The sequence below is a fragment of the Primulina huaijiensis genome, chromosome 7 (genome assembly GCF_012295235.1).
Source record: "Primulina huaijiensis isolate GDHJ02 chromosome 7, ASM1229523v2, whole genome shotgun sequence".
Classification (NCBI taxonomy): Eukaryota; Viridiplantae; Streptophyta; class Magnoliopsida; order Lamiales; family Gesneriaceae; genus Primulina; species Primulina huaijiensis.
In genome coordinates this window covers 5,500,365-5,525,782 of record NC_133312.1, presented here as the reverse complement: position 1 = coordinate 5,525,782, position 25,418 = coordinate 5,500,365, and the positions used below count along the sequence as shown (strand labels likewise).

Below are 25,418 nucleotides of genomic sequence, written 5' to 3'. Positions count from 1 at the left end.
TTCCCATGCCTCCTCCAAGCTTGTATATATAATCGAGCGTTAATTAAACAATCACATTTTCATCGTTCCTAGCTCACATATCACAATTGCTATTATTGTGGAAATAGATCTAAGCACAACAAGAAATTCTGCATACAACAACGCACATACGACAACGGTTTTTCACAAAAACCTTTGTCGTATGTTTTTTAACAACGGTTTTATCGAAAACCGTTGTGTTTTGGGGGGCAAAGACAACGGTTTTTAAAAACCGTTGTCTTTTTGGGGTCAAAGACAACGATTTTTGGGATCTAAAACCGTTGTCATTGAGCGTTTTTTTAGGGTCAACGACCGTTGTCTATTAGCGCGTTTTTTTGGACAATTGACAACGGTTTGAAGAAATCGTTGTCGATTAGCGTGGTTTTTTGACAAACAACAACGGTTTTGGAAAACGTTGCAATATTTAGCGACGGTTGACAGTTTATCAAAACCGTCGCTAATTTTAAATTAGCGACGGTTTTGAAATAACCGTCGCTAATTTTAGCGACTGTTTTAAAAAAACCCGTCGCATCTTTAAATTTCGCGACGGTTTAATAAAAACCGTCGCTAAAATTAGCGACATTGTTTTACAACCGTCGCTAATTTTAGCGACGGTTTAAATCCAAACCGTTGCCAAATAAAAAAAATGTGACGGTTTAACATTTACCGTCACCAATAGCGACTGTTTAACCAAAACCCGTCTCAAACTGTCTATAAATATCTCTATTTTCGATCCATTTTCCTCCCCAACACTTAAATTTTTTCTCTTTTACACCATTTTATCACTTCACACAACATTTAAAATTTTTCTCACCACTTCATAACACTTAAAATTTTTTTCTCTTACACCATTTTATCACTTCACACAACACTTAAAATTTTTCTCTCTTACACAATTTTATCACTTCACACAACATTTAAAATTTTTCTCTCTTACGCAATTTTATCAATTTCATACAACACGTAAAATTTTTCTAACCACTTCATAACACTTAAAATTTTTCTCTTTTACACGATTTTTCTACTTCACAACACTTAAATTTTTTTTCTTTTACACGATTTTAGTTTGGATTATTAGTTTTTTTTAGATTTATTAAATTATTAAAAGTATTTTTTTTATTTTTCGAAACAAATTAGCGACGGAAATCTTGATTACTGACCGTCGCTATTATTAGCGACGGACTTCATTAAAATTAATCAATCGTCGCTAATTTGAACTAGCGACGGTTTATGTAACCGTCACTAAATTTGAATTAGCGACGGTTTTATTCAAACCCGTCGCTATTTTTATTTGCGACGGTTTTTAAAATCCGTCGCAAATTTGATCAACCACAACGGATAAAAACCGTTGTCGTTGAACGGACTTTCAACAACCCCCTCAGTTACAACAGTTTTAAAATGGCTACGTCGTTTGCCATTTTGTAGTAGTAAAGCGATTCAAACACTGCTTAATTTGATATATTAAGATGAATCAATTTCTGTTATAAAAAACAAGGTATACACGTGTGTGTATATATATAACCTCTATAAACTACTGCTCGATAAATTAATATCATATCATCTGAGATTATATTTGTCAGTTCATATTTGGGTCAATGTGCTAAATTAATATTTAGATAAATTAATAAGATAATAATTTTTCGAAAAAACTTTGGATAAAATTATGCTACCATCAATATCATGAAGTATAATAATTATCTAAAATTACATGCATCAAATACATAACTAGGACAATTTAGGGAGTGTTTGGGTAAAAAAGAATATATGATCACTTATTTTTAGATGTTGCAAACACTCTCATAGTACAATATGATTCTATTATTGTTTGTTTTTCAGGAAATCTAGGTATGTTTTGTTAGAATATTTCTATTACCGTAAGTTTTGGTAATAACATCGAGCTATTACATGATCCAACCACTTGCTCTTTGTATTTTTGGTTTCTCGGACAGCTGGATCAAAGTCTGACCGCTCATGACATATCATATTCTAAGCCGCAAAGATCATATGTCTTCTGACATATCCCAAGAAGTAAATACATGACACGTAATCAAAAGTTATTATCCAACTGTTCTGCACATGTCAGATAATAGAAAAACAAGGGATGATTTCAAACTCAAGAAATCAGATAAAATTCATGGATAGGTATCCAACCTACCGTTGATGTGATAGAAATGCTTCCTAAAATATCCTAAGTTACCCAAATTTTTAGAAGCTAAAGGGACTAAAGCTAGAAAAATTAAGGAGATGTTAAGTGACATTTAATGACGATACGATGGATGAGAGAGAATGTCATTATGCCGGATACAAGTATAGATGATTGTTGAAAAGTAATTTTCTATTGTTGAGGCTTTTTAACCTATAAATATGCAAATTCAAGAATGAAGAACTACCGAAACTCTGCACATTACAATCTGCATTACAATATCTTTGAGAACTCAAATATTTCTAACTTCAAGCTGCTCATCAAGTACACGTATTACAGTTTATATCTGATCATCAAGGATCATCTTTGTGCTACTTTACTAACTCAAGCTGTTACAAGATAAGCGTTGTTTATTGGTTGTGTTGTCTAGTAAACCAATGATTTTTAAACAAGCTAGAATTGTAAAGTGATCATTACAAATTACAACTTAAGCATTTATAAGTCCCGGCTATAGTGGGCATTTATAAGAAATTTTAAAACCAAAGTATTTTAGTGGAATCATTTTTAAGTAGAATAAGGGGTGACATATGAGCTTTAATCTTCAAATATTCATAAAATCTCTGTGTTATTTACTTGAAGAATTTACTTTTCTTACTCATTTCTTTTTCCAGCATTTCACTATTAATTGTTGTCTTTATTGAATATATATCTTATCACTAACTTAGCCGGACTGTTTTTGTACTTGTTCACTTTTAAGTGGTCCAGCGAAGCTAGTCAGATACTTGTTTTAGCAGTCTAAAAATTGTTAGAACAACTCTTCTACATAAATATTTTCAAGATCGTATCCCCCCCTCTAAACTCTATTTCACTCAAAACAAATGGTATCAGAGCGGGTTTTTCCTTGAAATAGAGTTTAGAGGGGGAATACGATCCTTGAAATTCATTCTTTTATTCTATCTCGTTTTAACCGCTTTCATGTAATACTGTGTATAAAGTTATAGCTCGGTTTTGTCAGCACCAAAGAAGGAGAAATTATTAGAATATTTCAATTACCCTAAGTTTTGGTCATTGACAAATTAACAGCATCGAGCTGTCAAAAGATCCAACTGTTTCTCTTTGTTTTTCAGGTTTCTCTGACAGCTGAATCAAAGTCTGACCGCTCAAGACATATAAGATTCCAAGTCACAAAGATCATATGTCTTCTGATCGGTTCAAAAAAGTTAATGCAGGACACGTGATCAAAATTTATTATCCAACTGTTCTGCATCGGTCAGATAAGAGCAAAATAAAGGAAACTTTCAAACTCAAGCAAATCAAATAAATGCATGGCACAGTAATCTACCTACAACTGATGTGATAGAAATGCATCCTAAAATGTCCTAAGTTAAGCAAATTTTCAGAAGCGGCAGAGATTAAAGCTAAAAAATCAAGTAGGCATTTAATGATGAGTATACGATGGATGAGAGAGAATGTCATTATATCGGATACAAGTACAGATGGTTGTTGAAAAGTTATTCCAACCGTTGAGACCTTTTCACCTATGAATATGAAGATTCAAGAATGAAGAACTACTGAAACTCTGCACATTTCAATCTGCATTCCAAGATCTTTGAGAGTTCAAATCTTTCTAACTTCAAGCTGCTCATCAAGCACACGCCTTAAAGTTCATATATGATCATCAAGGATCATCTTTGTGCTACTTCACCAACTTAAACCGTTACAAGGTTGTGTTGTCTGGTGAATCAAGGGTTCATAAACAAGCCAAATTTGTAAAGTGATCACTAAAAGTTATAACTTAGGCATATATAAATCTTTGTTATAGTGAGTGTTTGCAAACAATTGTAAAACCAAAATCTTTTAGTGAAATATTTTTTAATTGGAAAAAGGGGAGACATTGGAGTTTTTGTCTCCGAATATCCATAAAATCCATGTGTTATTTACTTGAAACATTTTCTTTTTAAATTGGAAAAAGGGGAGAAATAGGAGTTTTTGTCTCCGAACATCTATAAAATCCATGTGTTATTTACTTGAAACATTTACGTTTCTCACTCCTTTCATTTTCCAGCAGTTCATTATTAACTGATGTCTATAATGTATATATATCTTATCACTAGCTTAGTCGGACCGTTTCGAACTTTTCACTTTTATGTGATCCAGTGAAGCTAGTCGTTCAAGGATACTTATTTTAACAGCCTAAAAATTATTAGAACATCTTGTTTTTACGTAAATATTTCAATTTTTGATTTTGTTTATATGGTGAATTCTATTTTATTAATTAATAAAATGAATATTATTTAATTATAAAATAAATGAATATATTACTTACTTTTTTTATAAATATATATATGTATAATGAAATTTTTATATATCAATCCAATGAATATTATATGATACAAGCGTTTATTTTATGTAATTAAATTTATGTTGGTTGGATAAAAAAAATACTCTTTCGAATAATAAATTTTAATTTCTTGATTAATTAATACCTTTTTAAATTAATGAAATTTTATTATCTCAATATCATTAATTTACAGATGTTCTTATGTGTATGTATACGTTCACACCAATCAAAAAATGAAAAACAAGGGAAACAAACTGCACATAACTCCCACATGAACAGACCCACATTACATAAAATATCTGTTTTTTTATTTTTTTATTTTATCACAAAGTGCGGAACTCGCTTTTTTGGGCTTTGAATTTGTTGAGAAGTCGCATTTTGCATGCAAACAAGTCTGTTCATTTCATTTTGGCCATACACACGCTTCTCCCTATATATAAGTGCTATCCGGTACTACTTATTCAGCTAGCTATCTAGCATGAATTAAGAAAGAAAACAAACCATCAAACACGTTAATAACACACCAAAGAAAATGGAGTGGAAGAAGTGCTATTTGGATGTGATTCTTGTTCCATTAGGGTTGCTAGTATCCATATCTTATCATGTATGGCTATGGCATATGGTTCGGACTCAACCCTTTTCGACAATCATCGGAACTAATGCCCGTGGCCGGAGATTTTGGGTCGCCTCCATCATGAAGGTAAGCACGTTTTATCATATGTACATTGATTTTCTCATATATAGTGTTCTTGTTTTACAAAAAAAAAAAAAAAAAAAACACATGTATTAAATCTTTGAAATGTCGCCAATTGACACCTTATAATCAGATTTTATATATTGCATTAGGAGGTAGTTCCAATCCCAAAAATCTTTTAAAAAAAGAACTAAGAGTTTTGAAAAAAAAAACTAGATTTATTTAGAAATATTTCTAGAGTAATTAAGTATCGATATTTTGTTATTTTATGCCTAATATTCTTATAATTAATAATCTAAAAATAAATAATTTCTCAACATTAGAAGTTGGACAAGAGGCGGAAAGTTCGATCTTGGATTTGATTGGTTTAAGGAAATTAATTTATGTAAACAACCATACGATTTTTTGTTAACTCACGCTTCCTTTTTATTCCATTAAAGGATATAATATTTATATAAAAAAGAATATATATATATATATATATATATATATGTATGTATGTATGTATTTATATATATAAAAATAATTAATGGTGATACCTAATAATCCACCAAAATCGAAAAGTCACTTTTATTTCCTACATGAATTTGACACGCAAAGGAGGGAAAAAAAGTCTCTTAATGCGTTTCATGTGTGCCAACAACTAATGTCGCTTCCCGTTTCCTTAAATAGTATGTCCTAATAATGTGTGCAAAACTGATTCATTCGAGGCATATTCCTTTTATGGGACAACGTAGTATGCTGCATCATTTTACTTTTTAAAATTTTTTTTATAAGTATAAAATATAATTCATAATTTGAATTATGGTATAAAATTCAATATTTTGTAAATTGAATTGATTATCTATTTAATTTTTTTTAATGCAAATTGTTTCCATGCACTTCCTCCACAAATTTTGCATGACTGCGTTATGACGATTTGTTCCACAATCATTGAATGATGACTTAATTTGTCGGTTTTTTTTTTTTAAAAAAAAAACCTAATTTGTTTATTATTAAAGATTCATGTATGTTACTAGTCGTAACCTGATCGTAATTAATATTATATAATCAGGAGGAGCAACATGCATGAAATTAATCTACTATATAAATAATTAAGTTAATTCGATTCTTCTCAAATTTATAAATACCCTAATTCATTTCAACTTAATGCACATATAAATTAACGGATAAGAATTTTCTTGACCGTAGAGAAATATTTATCAAAGTTGAGCAAGATTCTAGGAGTTTGAATTTGAATTAACATACAAAAATTTGTGAGACTGTCTCACGATTCAATTTTGTGAGGTGGATTTGCTATTTAGGTCACTCATGGAAATATGAAGAAAAGGCTGACACGTCTCACAAAAGACCTACGGACTAAATAACTAACTTATTTGACAATTAATTATAATGTAATTTCTTCATTTTGATTTATAATAATATTTTGAATTGATTGATCCAGGACAATGAGAAGAAAAACATCCTGGCCGTCCAAACCCTCCGGAACACGATCATGGGCGCCACCCTGATGGCCACCACCTCCATCCTCCTCTGCTCTGGCCTAGCCGCGGTGATCAGCAGCACTTACAGCATCAAAAAACCCTTAAACGACGTCGTCTACGGCGCCCACGGCGAGTTCATGGTGGCCTTAAAATACGTCACCCTACTCCTCATCCTCCTCTTCTCCTTCCTATGCCACTCCCTCTCCATACGCTTCATCAACCAGGTCAACTTCCTCATCAATTGCCCTCCAGGGAACGAGAGCGGCGGCATAGTGACGGCAGGGTACGTGTCGGAGTTGCTGGAGAGGGGCTTCCTGCTGAACACGGTGGGTAACAGGTTGTTCTACGCCGCGTTGCCCCTTCTTTTGTGGATTTTTGGGCCCGTTCTGGTTTTCTTGTGCTCAGTGACCATGGTGCCGGTGCTGTATAATTTGGATTTTGTGTTCTCCGGCGAGAAGAGAAAATTTGGGGCTGAGAACGGGAATAGCCATGCATCTGGAGCAGATCTTGCATGATCATAAGTCTTAGATTTTTTAATGTGCTTGATGGTACATATATATTTTACTAATTTTATTTTGATACAATATCATTCATGAATATCTGAAGATGGATTTGAGGTTAGAGATTTTAAATCCAACATAAGAAATTCATTCGTTTGTCTGTCAAAATTCATTTGACAATTAATTTCAAATCATAACTATTTATTTTATACAGTTATTTCAAATTCTCCGTTCAAATATCAATCAATTTCAAATCCTCATATCCAAATGAACCTAAAAAAATTTCACTACATGAAAGCATTTAAAACAGAAAATATTAAGAACAAAATTCATATTGCTAAATGATAAATTTCATAACATTAAAATGACAAATTAAATGAAAAGAATTTGTATTCTGGAGATTAATTGATACTTTAAGAGATTAAAAAAAATATTTTTTAAAATATTTTCTATTGTTCGAATCCAGAAAAATTGCAATTTTAATATTATAAATTGGTCTGTTTTTTGTTTTAATACTCTTGTAACTTGTCAATGTTTGATTTTCATTCGTTAACTTGATTTTTTTGCCACCCGAAATCACTAAATCTATAAATATTGCCTATTCATATATAGCAAGGAGAAAATATATATTATACATATTAAAATATAACTAAGCAAAAATAAAAGGAAAATATAATTTTTTCTCTCATTTTGAATTATTGGGTGTTGTTTTTTTTTTTGCCAAAAACTTGTGTGAGACGGTCTCACGAGTCATATTTTGTGAGATGGATCTCTTATTTGGGTCATCCATGAAAAAGTATTACTTTTTATGCTAAGATATTATTTTTTATTATGAATATCGGTAGGGTTGACATGTCTCAGATATAAAGATTCGTGAGACCGTCTCACAAGAGACCTACTCTTTAAATTTCCCTTTTGTTTTTGTTTAGGTTTATTTTGATGTGTGTAATATGGTTTTATTCTTGTTATATGAGTTACGTAGAAGAGCATCGACGTCGGATAAATAATATTCGAATGAGTTGTGACTTTTGGCCCAAAAAAGATTTAAAAAAAATTAATGAATAGTGGATAAAAACAAAATATTGACAAGTTACATTGCTAAAACTCAAAATAAACCAAATTACAAAACTAAAATTGTAATTTTCCCCTCGAATCTCATCACGTCCGAATCGGTGCATGAGAAGGAAGAGATCTTTCTATTAATGTAATTGAGTGAAGGTAATATAAAATAAATCAAAACCAAAAACTACTTTGGCGGTTTTTAAACAAGCCTTGTGGTTTTGTGTGCTTGAGCCGATGGGGAAAAAAAGAAAATAAATAATAGGTTATCCTCAAACTTTTATTTTAAAATAAAAAATTACGATTTTAGTTAGTTTGTCAATATTTGATTTTCATCCAGTAATTTGAATTTTTTTTCTTCGGTTTTTTTCGCGAAAAGCCACTAATCTCGTCAAATATTATTTATTTGACATTGATGCTCTCTCACGTAGTTCATGTAGCTAGACCAAAAATATAGTATACACATTAAAATAAATCTAAATAGAAAAATAAAAAAAAAACGAAACAAAATTTTAAAATGGTAAAAAAAAGCTTGTTGTCTTCCCTTATTTTTTTCTTAGATATATTTTAATATGTACAATATATGTTTGTTCTCATTATATGAGTTATATATGAGAGCATCAATACTAAATAAAAAATATTCAATAAATTTAATGAAAAAAAAAAATTTAAAAATCACATACATAATTAATATATAAAATAAACCAACTTAGAAAGCTAAATTACAATTTTATAATATAAAGTTGAGAAATTTGTTTTAGTGCTTTCCCGACTCGAAGTGCACTACATAAACAGACGAATAAATCTAATGGACACGACAATAAATAATATAAATAAATAAATAGCCAATCATTGGACATTAGATGATTCGAGATACGATAAAGCTAGAAAAAGTGTGTGTGTGTACTCCCACAATATGACACCACAACACAACCATTGCCAAATAATATAACAGATACTGAACAAAATTCCCATGTAAATTTTTTTTCACATTTTCTAAAGTCTAGANTTCCAAGTGATTAGCATAATCATCATTTCATTATTACCGTCTCCCTAAATCATGTTTGTTTGCAAATGATTCTTTTTTAAAGGGAATGTATTGTTTCTATATTTTTAATTATTTTTATGAAGTTTAAAACTTTAAAAATATTCAATTTAGACTCTATAAAAGTTTAGTGGTTGATGCCCTCTCAATTTGGTACACGTGGGCGGATCCGAGCCCATATCAAGACAATCCCTCGCCTTATCAGGAGTCCAAGCTCACAACCCTAGCACTATCAGAAATCTGAGCCAACCAAGGGGACATATAGCTAGAAGTCTGAGCCCACCAAGGGGCCAGGAAATCCGAGCTCACCAAGAAGCCATACAGTTTGAAATCCGAGCCTACCAAGAAGCTGGAAAATCCGAGTCCATCAAAGGGCCATACTGATAGAAGTTCGAGCCCACCAAAGGGTTTCAAAATCCGAACCCACCAAAGGATCATACAGTTAGAAGTCCAAGCCCACCAAGGGCTGGGAAATCCAAACCCACCAAAGAGCCATAAAATTACAAATCCTAGCTCACAAAAGGGTCAGGAAGGTGAAGACATTCTCATAGATAAAGTGTTCCGATAAATGCAGGATTCGGTTAGATCTAATCAAGATAATGTAAGAATCTCAGCCGCCATGGTCACAGAGTCCTGATGTTTGAGGTCTCCTATCTCAGGTATGATTCTATAACAGCAAGAGTCCTACTCCAAAAAGATACCTAATTTTTACTTTATATAAATACCAGGTATTGGTCACAGATTTAGTTCTCACTTTCTCTTGTTCATTTAGCATTAATATATATCTCTCTTAATTTTTCTCTTCGGACTGACTTAAGCATCGGAGGTGTCACGCCGGAAAACTCTCTGGCGCCCCCTAACCCTATTTCTGTCTGTGCAGAACTCAGAGTTCCGACCCGACCCCAATCAGCTGTGAAGATTTGAAGATCCGTTCTCCAGACCGAACTCGAGTTAAAATTTTGGTATCTTCAATTGGCGCCATCTATGAGAAACTGAAGTAAAAGAGATAAGATGGTAAATCAAAAAGGAAGAAGAAATACGTTTCATCGTCGAGAGAACCTAGGAAATGAGAATCGTGAGGATAAGCACCACGAAGAGAAATACCATGAAGAACATTCTCCTGGGGAACCGAGTCATCCTAACATTTTATTCTCTTCCACACAAGAGTGCATCTTGGTCTTCCGCAGAAGAGCCCTTGGTTTTCGTTCGAACAATTTCTGGTCTTTCATGGAAGAGCCCCTATTCTTCCCTGAAATAGTTTCTGGTCTTCTTGGGAAGAGCCTTCCTCGAAAAAGCCTTTGGTCTGCTTCCGAGCACACCCTGGTATTCTACGGAAAAACCCTTATTTTTCTCGAGAGTGCTTTTTATCTTCAATGGAAGGGCCTTTGGTCTTCCTCCGAACAGCTCATAAGGTCACATTTTGGTCTTACCCATAAGAGCGCATTCTGGTCTAACCCAAAAGAGCACATCCTGGTTTTCCAGGGAAGATCACATCTTTGTCTTCTTTGGAAGAGCACATCATGGTCTTACTCCGAACATCTCATCATGCTCTTCCACGGAAGAGCACATTCTGGTCTTTCCCGCAAAGGCAAATCTTGAAGGGCTCATCATGGTTACCCTTGTAAGAGCCGATCCTTATCACTTTCAAAAGACAATATTCCTTAAGATCTCTCTCATCAATATACTTTATTACATTGGTCATACAATTATTTTTTAAACGTCTGATGTGGGAAAGTCATCCAACAACTTAAAATGTAAGCCCAACATTGTTTGGTCATCTTACAAAGACGTATCCGGACAGAAAAACTCCCAACAGTCCACGAATGTGGCATTTATCAAAGCCCGACCCCAGCTCGACACTATGTAAGACCACGAATGTGGACATTCATAACAACAAAGCCCACGAATGTGGTACACATCCAAAAGCCCGAAATCAGTTCAGCACAATGTAAAACCATGAATGTGATATTTATAATGACAAAGCCCACGAATGTGACACACATCCAAAAGTCAGACCTTAGCTCGGCCCTATGTAAGACAACGAACGTGGCATTCATAACGACAAAGCCCACGAATGTGGCACACATCCAAAAGCCTGACCCCAGCTCGGCACTAAGTAAAACCACGAATGTAGCATTCATAACGACAAATCCCACGAATGTGATACACATTCAAAAGCCCGACCCCAGCTCGATACTATGTAAGACCACAAAGGTGGTATGCATCTAAAAGCCTGACCACCAGCTCGGCACTATGTAAGCACACGAATGTGCCATTCATAAAAGCAAAACCCGCGAACATGGCATGCATCTAAAAAAAAGAAATATAGCTCGGCATATGTAAGCTCACGAATGTAGCCTTTATAAAAACAAAGCCCAAAATTTTGGTTGCAAGTGAAAGGGCTCGGACAACCATCTTGTTCGGGTTTTTATCTAATTACTTAGCCAAATTTTGGTTTCAAGTTAAAAGGGCTCAGACAGCCATTCTGTTCGGGTTTTTATCTAATTACTTAACCAAATTTTGGTTTCAAGTTAAAAGGGCTCGGACAGCCATTTGGTTTGGGTTTTTATTTCACTATTTATCCAAATCTGGGTTTCAAAGTAAAAGGGCTCGGATAGCCATCCTGTTCGAGCTTTTTATCTAACTATTTAGCCAAATTTTGGTTTCAAGTTAAAAGAGCTCGGACAGCTATCTGGTTCGAGTTTTTATTTCATTACTTAGCCAAATTTGGATTTCAAGTTAAAAGGGATCAGACAGCCATCGTGTTTAGGTTTTTATCTAATTACTTAGCAAAATTTTAGTTTCAAGTTAAAAGGGCTTGGATAGCCATCTCGTTCGGGTTTTTATTTCATTACTTGGCCAAATTTGGGTTTCAAGTTAAAAGGGCTCGGACAGCCATCCGGTTCGAGTTTTTATCTAATTACTTAGCCAAATTTCGATTTCAGGTTAAAAGGGCTCGGAAGGGCCCTGTTCGGCTCTGAAAGATCCGGGCTCATCTGCTCGGGACATGGTCTCATATAAATAATCCAGTAATTCTTGTACGACAGATTCATCAGGAGAAGACATCCTAAGGCTTAGGTCTAGTTAGAGCGAATGAACTTACATAGGAGGGTCGGAGGTTTAGTGATCAGGAGTGAGTCATGCTATCCAGGAAAGCTCTCGGAATTTTGATAGAATAGCGACTCAAAGAGAATAAACATAAGAATAAGGGGAAAATATTCTTCTATTTATACTGGGAGAAATTTCATGATATTCGTACTATCAACATGAAATCAAGGGTCTGGATTTTCTTGAGGAGACGTACAATCACCTCGGAAACCGAGCCGCCTTGAGATCTAGGCCGTCTATTTATTTTCACTCGAATCAGGATCTGCACCGTTCGGTATATCATGTATTATTTTTCTNTATTTATTTTTTTGTTAGACATATTGTCCAATAATATTTATAAATTTTTCATACAAATTTGCTTTAAATGAAGGATTTTTTAAGTTTTCTTATTTATTAATACAAAAAATTATTGTTACGTATTTTTTTTAAAATAATTATTAATTAGACAAACATGTTGAATTGATTTGAATAATTTAATTTTAATTTTAATAAATTTAATACTGACTTATTTATCTTTTTTCTTAAATTAAATCTATAAGTAAAAAAATATTTGTATTGATGGATTTTAAATAAATAAAATTTATTCATGCTTATTGCTATTTTAAAAAGTACAATCATAAATTACAAAATTCATGGAGTTCTATGAAAAGTCTACAAATGTCAATAAAACTCCAGCAAAATAAAAAAACAAGATTTTGTGAAAAATTATAGAATTATGTGAGATTCTACAAAAACCAGTAGAAATATATCGACTTCGCATAAGTCTTATTTAAAAAATTTCTTCAAATATTTGCAACTAATACAATCTCTAAATTTATAGATCATAGTGAAATGAAGAAAAATCAGAAGTGAGTAGTGTTTGAAAATAAAATTGAAAAGCTGGAAATCAAAAGTGGTAGTGTTTGATTAATAATTGATTATAACACCAACTCACTTTTTAGAAGCAAAATCAACATCTGATCACTATCTTATGGATTTCAATTAAGCTAAACAGAAGCTAACTCATAATCTGAATGTAAGAAACATAAAAGTTGATTTTTTTAAGCCAAAAGTCATTAGTGATTGCAAACACTCTCTCAAATAAAGATTTTGAATTAAGTTAAATAGGTTTAGTAATTAAGAGGTCAATTCCTCCTCCCCACAATCTAATCATCACCCACCCATTGAATGGTGGAAAACTATATTTTCTTTCTTGTGACTCACCTTTTTTTTTTTTTTTTTTTATTTTTTTTTTTTTTTTTTTTTTTTTTTTTTTTTTTTTTTTTTTTTTTCATTTTTATTGTGTTCATTAATTTACTATCTTAACCTATTAATTTGAACAAATTTTCAATTTTACAAAATAATTAAAATAAAAAACCGTGCAAATTAATGGACATAACATCGTAAATTAACCGAAGAAATGACAAAAATGAAAAACGAACAAGTTACTGCCAAAATATATATCTTCTCAGTTTGAAATTGTATAAAGGGTGAGTGAGTTAAAAGAACTATCATTTGAATAGTTAGACAAATCTTCATTTCATGGAATTCAGAAAAGGTTACTCATTTCATTTGGTCGAGCTTTACATATATATGTATATGCGCGACTTAAAAATACAATATGAACTTATATTAGTCTGACTAAATATTCAACTTAGTAACATTATTAAGGAGTGTTTGCAATTGATTATGTTTTTAAAGAAGTTATTAAATTTATAAGTTACGAAGTAATTGATTATAATATTAATTTGTTATTAGAATCATTTTTGTAGAAAAAGAATCTAACATCCCAACAATTTTTTAAATTAAATTAAATGGCAAAAACTTGTGTGAGACGGTCTCACGGGTCGTATTTGTGAGACGGATCCCTTATTTGGGTCATCCATGAAAATGTATTACTTTTTATGCTAAACGTATTACTTTTTATTGTGAATATGGATAGGGTTGACCCGTCGGTCTCACATGAGACCTATCAAATTAAATTATGCATTAAACAAAAGCTAAAGTAGAATCTAACTTTAACATACAAAACTAGTTTTTTAAAATCAAAAGCCAATAATAGCTTTTTGAGTAGGTCTCTTGTGAGACAGTCTCACGAATCTTAACCCTACCGATATTCACAATAAAAAGTAATACTCTTAACATAAAAAGTAATATTTTTTCATGGATGACCCAAATAAGAGATTCGTCTTACAAAATATGATCCGTAATACCGTCTCACACAAATTTTTAATGATCGTAAACATTTACTTGTGCGCAACGAATGGGGGCAACCTCAAGCCCACCCGACACAAAGTTGACAGTGTTTTGAAACTAAATTTCCATTATGGTAAAACAAAGAAGGCATCGAGAAACCTTAACAAGAATTCAATATGAGACACAATAATCTTAGTACAGAGAGAAGAAAATTATCACATCCAATAAACAAAAGGGTCTAAAACAACATCAATTCCTCATTTAGACACTGGAACAACATGAGATGGCCAAGACCATATATCCGGCACATGGCTAGCAGGGTCCCCGATGACTCCATTGGTGGTATTTGCGCTGAGCGTCTCAGCATTTTCGAACCCAATGTGTGAATCTGTAATGGTTCTGTAATGAGAATTTTCTTCTCCACTAGCAGTCAGTATTGAGGAGAGGTTATCCATCCGATTCATGTGGTTGTGGACATATCCTTGTGGCGTAGCGTTCAGATAATTTTGAAGAAGATGGCTTAAACTTGAGGTCAGCGAGCCTCGAGCAACAAGATCTTCGGCTAGTTTCACCTAGATTGGAGGTAGAATTCGGTTCAATATACTAGCAAATACGAAATAAAATAAAACTTTGAAATTCTAATCTATCCGCGGGTATCCAGCAAGGAAGCGAGGATTTAAGCACTTAGAACTTATACCTTTGCTCTTAGAGCTTCTACATCGGATTTAAGCACTCGATTGTTTGTGGTGGAGTCTTTAAACTCCTGAGAAGCATCTGCCAGTTGTTTGAACAAAGACGATTTCTCACCTCGCAGTTGTTCGACCTGCGTGAATAAAGCCCAATTAGCATTGAGAGAAACTCAGAGGTGATTCTTAACTTGAGAGAAACATATACATCTACCTGTTGTTCAAGCTCGGATAAATGAGCTTGCTTTCTTTTTCTAGAACGCTGAGCTGATTCCCTGTTGGAAACCATCCTGAAATCACATTCTCAACTCAGATTAGATTAGCTTCGATGCTCTACTTTTCTTCCCACAATTTCTGAAGTGAAGTATATATACCTTTTCATGCGCTTAATGTCTACATGATCCGTGCTTTGTACACAAGGTCCAGCTTCTGTCTCTAGATCATCGTCATCCGATTGCTCATGTGAGGAACCACTGCTTGGTCCAACTGCTTCATTACCCCCACCCTTGGGATTACTGGCGGATAATGGACTATCAACTGGAAATTACCAGAAAATTTATTCATCGAATTTTACAAATTTTTACGTATATAAATTTAACAAACTTGCATAGAATTTGATGACTAGTAGCTATATGCAAATATAAAAGACTGGGCTCCGAATTGGTTGGAATTTCATGGGATTCACTTACTATATGCTGACTTGGAGTCAATTGTTGCTGAAGCATTAGACGGGTTAGGATAAAGATTCTGAGACCAGAACGAGGTGTCTGCCAAAGAGTTGGAACCTGAGAACTCCCTTAAAATTTCCTGAAGTTCAAAAATGATAAAGGTAGACAGTAAGGATACAGAAGGAAAAGGTTTTAACTTGATAAGAAGATATTCTACCAACTTCAAATATCCACAACTTTTTCTCAAGAAATTCAGTGATCCATACGTGAAACTTGTTTACTAGATGCAGGCCCCGGAAGAGAAAACACCAAAAAGGAAAGATCACACGGGAGAAGCTGATTTTGCCATGGCAAATTCCTGTATTAATATTGGTTATTATGATTACTCAGTATTTCTAACATGTCATTACAATTCTTGTCGCTCAAACCATGTTACAACACTGATTGCCAGTTTCCAACGACTAATACTTAAACAGATCTCATTTAGACCAAAAGCCAATGGTGGAGGCAGAATAGTGGATAGGGGGCGAAATGATCAAAGACCTTTCTTTACATCCTCCGGGGAGTCAAATCATGTTTTTAAATCATGGATATAAAAGCCATAAATATCTACTGAAAAATAATGAGGAACGGGGCAACCATTTTTCTGCCAGCAAACTCCTCGCCCGCTTCTGCAAAGATTTAGCAACAAGAAATTTGTGACAAAAACTAGTGCACCTGGTTAATAAAGAAACAGTATGACTAGAACATTTCGAATGAAATCTATTTGATACATGGCGGGTATAATAATCATTTCTGCCAAACGCCTAGCTTGTTTCTTACATGTTTCAAATTGGATCGAAATATACACACCCAGTCACAAATATCACAAACACTATGAAACAAGAAGCAATAGGAGAATAAAGCCACAAAATATTTCAAGGTGATGAATAAAGCAGTGGCATTTACTAAAGCACCTTTACGCTACATCTGCATTTCTTTAGTTGAAGAATCACCTCAAGATCAAAACTCCATGAAACTTTATGCGAAATCCACTTTCAACAAAAGGAAATGCCTAGAAGAGTTTATATTCCAACATAATCGTGGTTCAAAGAAATGCTAAATATTACAATTCAAACTGACATTATTTTGGTATATATGTTATATCAGCAAGCAAAGAGGATCTTAGCGATCTTTTGGTGTGAGCAAGCAAAGAACTAATGACCACCTAAAACAATAAATAACCGAAATTCATAGTTATTTTTTTAAATTTTATGTAACAGCCGGATTGGCTCAAAAATAATCATCCCTGGCACCTACACCTCGCCACCTCTCACAAATATTGGGTCTGCCCCCTCATGTAAATAAACATTTTAGCTTTCCAAGAACCAAACTATAAGACAAAAACATCATATAGCAGACCCCCTCGTTACAGCTAACTTTTAACATTTTCACCAAAAAGAAAACAGCAATATTTACTTTAACATTACTTCTTCAATAATTCAATCCAAAGAACATATAATATAGAGTCACCAAATAAATTCATCAAATCTGCAACAGCAAAACTAAAAAAAACTAGCTGAAACGAAAGCAAACTGCAATAAATTCCACCCAAATATGCCAAGAAACAGGGATCATATAAGCCGATTAATAAAAAGAAAGGCACAAGAACTATATCATAAATGAAAGGAATTTATGTGCGACTGATTACCGAACTCCGGAAAGGAAGCGGGATGTTATGGTCAGTATTTTCCATATCAAAGAAACCGTGATCCGACCCTCCAAAGATCCCAACTTTGTGGGGTATTTTCTTCTCATCTTCTAATACAAAGAGCTCCCGAAGCGCCAATAAAGAATCGCTTTTTTTCATGTTACTGCAACCTCCAAAGACAGAACCACCATTAAAGACTGGTTTATTACTTTCCATTTGCAGATTTCTTGATTTTTTTAAATTTATTCTGAGCTAATAAAAACCTGTGGGTGGAGAAGAGAGAGGAGAGGGAAGGATTACGCGTGGGATTTGAGTTATATATATATAATCGGAATTTAGGTGAACTGAAGTGAAGAGGAACAAGAAGCCAAAGTGGCTTTTGGATTGATGAAAAAGCCGAAGAATCATTTGCATTATTCATGAACACCTAACCTTTGGAACTAGGGTGTTCATCCGTCAGTTTGGTTCGATTGTCGATTTTTTATTTCGATTTTTTCGGTTTTCGATTTTATAAATATATAATCTGATATCTGAACTATTTTTCTTCTGTTCGTTTCTGTTTTCTACCGAAAGTATTCGGTTATTTCAGTCGATTATTTCGGTTTTGATATAATTATTTAAATTAATAAGATAAATATATTGTAAAATATAATATAATATCTTTTTACCGGATTTCTTAATAAAACATTTAAATATAAAATTTGAATGAATTACATAAACAACAATCAGCTAAATATTATTCAAAATAATTCAACATTCACTTATATCATATCAAAAAATATATAATAAAAATAAAAGTATTAATTTAATGAAATTTTGGTTTTTTCGATCGGTTCGATTTTGACATATATAATCCGAAACCGAACCAAATAAATTTCGGTTTGAAAATTTATATTCGAATTATAAAATTCGATTTTCGGTTCGATTCAGTGTTCGTTTTTTATCCGAAGTTTGAACACCCCTAGCTGGAGCTATGAGCCTATGACTGTGAATTCACTTCCATACCCTTCAAACAATTGAAATTACCATCTGGACCATGATTGTATTACCTAGTTTAAATTTTACTGTCTCTGAATAATTTATTTATGAAAAAAATAATTGCGATAAACTCAAGTATCTCTTACTCACATATTTCTTGATAGATAAAAAATTGTATTAAGAATTTTAGTTTTAAAAAAAGGTATTTGAAAATCTGCGCCCGTCTTTATAATTTTTTTGGTACACTTAACAATTAAATTATTTTTTCGACAGATTACATTCCTCAAATATTAAAACAATCACTTTGCACATTTTTATATTTTCGATATAAATATTTTCCTCAAATATCAAAATTTAAGATAATTTTATATTTTCAATCGAAATATTTCCTCCGAATCGAAATTAAATGAGTAATTTTTTCAATGAAAATAAATTATTTAATAAAATTGGTTTTCATTGTCTAAATTTTGAAGTAATGCATATATATATATATGTATAAACTTGTGTTGGGATCGAAATTGTGTTTAGAACGAGGTGAATAAATAATTAAAAAATATTTTGCGATTAAAAGAGCCATAATAGCTCGTTTTTGAAATGTTCAAAAATTAACCGAGCACCGATAAATTAAATCGAGTTTGGTTCGAAGCCAAGTTAAAGACAACAAAAATAATATTTCTAAAATTTGATTAAACATCTTGAAAAATATTTAAAATATATGCAAGTTGAATATATAAAAATGATTTGATTGAAGCATTTTATCAAATATTTTGTATGCAATATTTTGGTATTTGAATTACACTTAGAATGTTTCAACAATGCATCTTAAAAACAATAGTAATACTAAGTAAATGACATAAATAAATATATAAAAATTTGTTTATTGATGTTCGGAGATTAATAACTCCTACATCACATCTTCTTCCACTTATGAAGGATTCACTAGAAGACTTTGATTTATACGATCGTTTGTACAAACTTATTTCGACTTAGGACTTATCTCTTGCCTAATCGAAACTCCTAACACATTATCGATTGTAAACCGTAACCTCACAATTTGCATATTTATCATCTCTTATGTCAAGACAACAAAGATAATGTTTTATGGCTTTGCATAAATACTATCAATTATCTAAACTTTGAAGCTCAACTCTCATGTATATATATGAGTAATTGTGTGTATGAGGATTTAATAATTTATAGTGTATTTATCTCTCAAATATATCGTTACACATAGGGGATAACTCTCACTAAACTAATATATCTATTTAGACTTCCTTTGTTACAACTGCTCTCATTCTAGCTTATTTTTCTTGTATAATATGCAGATGTTTTTAATCTTCATCAAAGTTGTTTATTTTTTAAAGTGTTATATTTATGGTCTTCAAGAATGAAATGAATATTTAAAATAATAATGCGACCGTTTGGAAAGGTATTATATTGTTTCTGACATTAAAACGGTCATATTTTACTTGGTGGCAATTTTCTGATATCGGGCTGTTTTGGAGCGACTAGAGTTGGCAGTCTGATGTGTAGCAGCTGGATTTCAACGGCTGGAGATGGCGGTATAACTCTAGCTGGTCTTTTCTCTTGATTCGTCGATTTCTAAGCAAAGTAATAAACATAAAAGTTGTAGATCTTTCTGTTAGCTTTCCAAAAAATTCAAAAAACACTTGATTTTCAAGTTTATATGAGAGAGATATGCTCAAAATATCATACTATATACAAGCTGATGAAAGTATAACTGGACAGTTCTCTTCGTTATAGCTCTTGGTTCATCGATTTCTGGGATAGGTAACGAACATAAAAGTTTTATCCGTTTTTCTTATATTTCCACATAATCAAGAATCACTCAATTCCGAGTCCATATGGAGAGTTATGCTCGAAATATCATAACTACTCATGTCTAGCCAGCAGATGTATTTGTGTTGCATAACCAACAAAATCATCGCGATTTATTAGCTTTTTAAACTCTGATTGAGAATTTGACTTTGGACAATATATCATTGTCTTACATTTCTAATGATTATGATAATTGATTTGAGAGAAGTGTCCAAAATATCAAAACTATTCAAGTCTAGCCGTTTGTTGCATTTGTGACCTCCAGCTGTACATTATGGCTTCCATTTAGCAAGATATTGTACGAAATAACTTGACCAGCCATTGTACGACTATAAATATGAGTTGGCTTTCCAACCGTTTTGGCGGATTGTCATTTTGATTACTGGTTTGTGAGATATCATCAAAACACTGCTGCTCGTCAGAGTCTAGGTGTTTGCTAAATTCGAGTTTAAGCTTCCAACTTGAACTAACAACTCCATACTAGAGTAAATATGTTAGAAATACAATAACAAATTTTTTTATCATCAAAATCAAAATTATTAACATTTAGGCGACTCAACAATCTCCCTTTTTTAATGATCACAAAACTTGGATAAAAAGAATTTTATCCAACATATTTCTTCTTTTTTTGTGTGAATAAAAAAAATATTTTAAACAAATTAAGCACAAAAATTTTCTCCCCTTCAAGATTTAAAATCAACTCCCTCTTATAATCATAATTAGCTCTCTCCTTATATTTTTTAAAGTTTGAAATTGATAAAAGTTGAGGGTGACTAACCAATACTAAAATTTCAAAATATGAAATGCTCAAATAATAGCACAAAATATCCAATCTCAACTCAAATTGAAATAAATTTGACACATAAATATATCAGTTTGAGTAAACAGGTTTCACCAAAAATATACAATATTAACTCAAAATTTCAAAGAACACAAATCAAGATATATTTGCCACTCAAATATGCATTAAACACTTCAGAGATTTTTTTTGTTAAATACTAAGCACAATCATAAATATAAGAGATTTTTCTAAACACCCAAAGCGATGCTAACATAAAGTATATCATATTGGCAACAAAATCAAGTACTTATTGCAAATTTAATGAAAGTTTTAGAACGAGTGTATCGAGTTTTCTTGATGATGTGTGACTTAAATTTGAAAATTTTTTTTATTATTTCATTGATGATTGCAACGTCTTTGAACTTCTTGACAAAAACAACAACTTTGTCAGTGCCCTAATTTATGATGTATCACATATAGTTCAAATCAACAAATAAACTATGTTTTTTCATGCTTGAACATGCTGAAAATTTTATACCACTGCGATCCTCTACAAAATCTACTTTGTCATGAAAAAGTGGTTTGTCATTTTGATAATTGAGCAAGGAGTTGTGCCATTTTTTCCAAGTTTGTTGCAAGCTACCAGAATTTTCAACTATACATATATGTGTTAAAAAAAATCTTAAAATTCAATTTTTAAATATCAAAATCAGCTTCAAATACTCTTTCAAGAACAACCCGCTCTGATACCACTTGTTGGGATCGGGTTAGAGTTTAGATGAGAGTGAATAAACACTTTAAAAATATTTTCTGATTAAAGAGCTCCAATAGCCCGTTGTTGAAATGTTTAAAAACGAACTGAACACCGATAATTAAATCGAGTTTGGTTTCAAACCAAATGGAATACACTCACAATAATATCTCTAAAACGGATTAAATATTTTGAAAAGTATTTAAATATATGCAAGTTGATATATAAAAACGGTTTGGTTGGAACATTTTATCAAAAACTATGTATGCAATATATTAGTACTTAAAGAATACATAAAATGTAACAACAATACATCTTAAAAAAATATCAAAAGTAAGTAAATTCGAAGTTTAATGGCTAGAGTTGGTGGTCCGACTCTAGCTGGTCACCGACTCTAGCTGGTCTCTTTTCTTGACTACAACTCTTAATTCGTCGATTTTATGTGTAAAATGATAAATATGAAAGTTGTAGTTCTTTCTTTTATATTTCCCAAGAATTAAGAATCAATGGATTTCAATTTTTTATGATAGAGATATGCTCAAAATACCAAAATATATACAAGCTAGTGCAAGTCTAGCTGGCCAGTTCTCTTGATTATAACTATTGGTTCATCGATTGTTGGGCAAAGCGATAAACTTAAAAGTTGTAGCTCTTTTTTTTTTAATCTTTTCATGGAATTAATAATAACTCAATTCTAAGTTTTTATAAGAGCGTTGTGCTCAAAATACCATAACTGCTCATGTTTAGCCGACAGCTGTATCCGTGTTGCAGAACCATCAACTTCATCAAAATTTATTATCTTTTTAAGCTTCGATTCAGACTTTGACTTTGAAATGTGATTTGTATATCATTGTTTTAGATTTCTAATACATGCTTAATCATTCTATTACAATAATTGAGATAAGAGATATGACTAAAATATCATTACTGCTCAAGTCTAGCCGTTTGCAATATATGTGACCTTCAGCTGGACATTGAGACGTTCAATTAGTATAGATAATGTCCGAACTAATCTGACTGACTGAATATGACTTGTTGAAAATTGAGTTGGATTTTGGCGGATTGTCATTTAGATAACTAGTTTGTGAGATATCATCAAAACAATGCAGCTCGTCATAGTCTAGCTATTTGCTAAGTTAGAGTTTCAGCTTCCAACTTGAACTAACAACTTCACGTTTGAGTAAATATATTAGAAACATAATAAGAAGTTTTGTTATTATAAAAATCAAGATTGCTAGCGTTTATACGACCCAACAAATTGTATGATATATTTTTATTATTAAATTAATAGTAAAAATATTTGAAAATATATTTTAAAAACATATATTATTATTAAAGTTATTTTCAAACATTAAAAATATAATGTATTGGAGATAAGAAAAATTAAAAAGGACAATTACTTTGAATAAAATTTGAAAACAATTTAGAAAAAATATTTGAGATTACATATTTAGAGAAATGATGTTAAAATTTTAAATTTTAAAAATTTAACCAATAATGAGGCGATTGTTCTAAGAATTCAAAAAATAAAATATTAAATTTGAATTTATTTGTGGAATATAATGTTTCATATAATATCTAATGTAAAATTGAAATTTATGTACTAGCACACATTTATAGATAATAATAATAATAAAATAGTAAGACGTGAAATTTTAAAAAATTTAATAGAAGGGAAAACATATTAATTTAAATACAACTAATTTACTACGTTAAATTTAATTAAAGACAAACAGTGAAATCTGTTTTAAAAAGTTACTAAAAACGAAAGCAACTTGTAAAAAAATATGATATTTATTTATTTTTTATAAAAAAAAGTTAATTTCCCTTATTCTATGTGAAAATTAAAACTTTTTTCTACGGAATCATAATATTCATTCTTAAATAATTGTTCTATAAAATTTTCATATTATATTTGAATTTATTATCTTTAAGAGTTTAATAATCTAGCACAAATAAATCATATTTTAATTATGACTGAAAATAACTTTAATAATAACGGATACTTTTTAATTATATTTTTTACCATTGATTTAAGAATTAAAAAATACGTTCTACACACTTATATTTATTTATTTCTATTACTCTAAAAGTAACAATTTTTTAAATTTTATTATTATGTGAATTGTTTCAATTGAAAATATAAAAAGGTATAAATGTATTGTTTTAATTTGATTTGAGGGTGTGATTTGTCAAAAATATAATTTAATAGTGGAGTGTGCCAAAATGATTAGATTAGAGGATGCAAGTTACCAAATACCAAAAAAAAACTTTGCTTAATATCTATAAGTATATATAATTATACTATTTTTAACAAGTTATTGATAATGTGTTTATTTGGACATTTTTAACAAGTTATTGGTAATGTGTTTATTGAATCAATCAACTTCTTTTTGCATATTAAGAGTTTCTTATGTACAAAAGTTCCATAATATATTTTAGGATTGTTATATTACGGAATATAAAGCCAAATTAAAATTAGACGTATAAATGAATCGAATCGAGCTGAATACGAAGAAAACTTTAAAGCTTGAATTTGATTCAAAGCTCCAAAATATTAATTTTTTTTGCCAGGATTTGGTTAGAACCAAGACTCAAGTTCGACTCGAACTATTCGAACATATTTGAGAACTACTTGAAAATAAAGACTTGAACTATATTTATTTAATAAATAATTATATTATGTCAATATTAAAACACGCGAGCAAGTTCCAGTTCGACTTGAAAATATTCGAACATATTTGGACATCATAGCCTCTAAGTCTAGGGTCTATATGGCTGCCGTATAAAGACCAAACCCATAGATTCCTTCAAAAGTCTAATTGGTTTTTCCAAATGTATGTATCATCACACATTTGTGACTTGTGACAATCAACATTTTAATATATACATTTTTAATTCTTGACTAAGAAATAATCATGATTTGGTGTATCAATATAAAATAATTATATGATATATTTTAAATCTTATATATAAACTTAACGTGAGTATATCAATATTTTTTTATTTTACAGTGAGATGGTTGATCAATCACCTTATACAAATACACTGAAAGTAGAATTTTCGGTATAACATACACTCATCCATAAATTTATGGTTGTGCATGTTTTATTTTCTTTTTCTTTCTCAGTTTTATAATAGAGTATTTTTTAAAGATATATTAGAAAATTGAGTAATAAAACATAACATATATTTTCTTTTGTTTTGAATGAGAAATTTTTGTTTTTACCCGGATGGTTATGACATGAAAATTTGTTAGTAAAGGAGCATTTCAAGCGAAAGAAACCTAAATAAGATAGGAGTATCTTTTATACTTTTGGAACTTCGAAAATATGGTCTGAAAATTAAATGAAACGTCATTTAACTTTTTAAAAATGCATTATTTTCCATTTAAAAAAATAATGAAATTATGTCTGCTCACCTCTCTAATTGGCCAAGGGAAAGAAGGGATAAAAAAA

The 25,418-nt window shown here is 31.4% G+C and overlaps 2 protein-coding genes across 2 annotated transcripts; one reads left to right on the top strand and one right to left on the bottom strand.

The window, feature by feature from the left end:
• Window positions 1–4,904: 4,904 nt before the first annotated feature.
• Window positions 4,905–7,333, top strand: LOC140980438 (uncharacterized). Its single transcript, XM_073446246.1, has 2 exons — window positions 4,905–5,202; window positions 6,641–7,333. The coding sequence occupies exons 1-2, from the start codon at window positions 5,035–5,037 to the stop codon at window positions 7,193–7,195; spliced, it is 723 nt and encodes a 240-aa protein (XP_073302347.1). The 5' UTR covers window positions 4,905–5,034; the 3' UTR covers window positions 7,196–7,333.
• A 7,343-nt stretch (window positions 7,334–14,676) lies between these two features.
• Window positions 14,677–17,941, bottom strand: LOC140981500 (basic leucine zipper 9-like). The gene is made up of 6 exons (XM_073447916.1): window positions 17,612–17,941; window positions 15,943–16,060; window positions 15,628–15,790; window positions 15,468–15,543; window positions 15,265–15,390; window positions 14,677–15,139 (listed from the first exon to the last, which is right to left on the bottom strand). Exons 1-6 carry the CDS (start codon window positions 17,825–17,827, stop codon window positions 14,825–14,827), a joined length of 1,014 nt encoding a protein of 337 aa, XP_073304017.1. The 5' UTR covers window positions 17,828–17,941; the 3' UTR covers window positions 14,677–14,824.
• Between the last annotated feature and the right edge of the window lie 7,477 nt (window positions 17,942–25,418).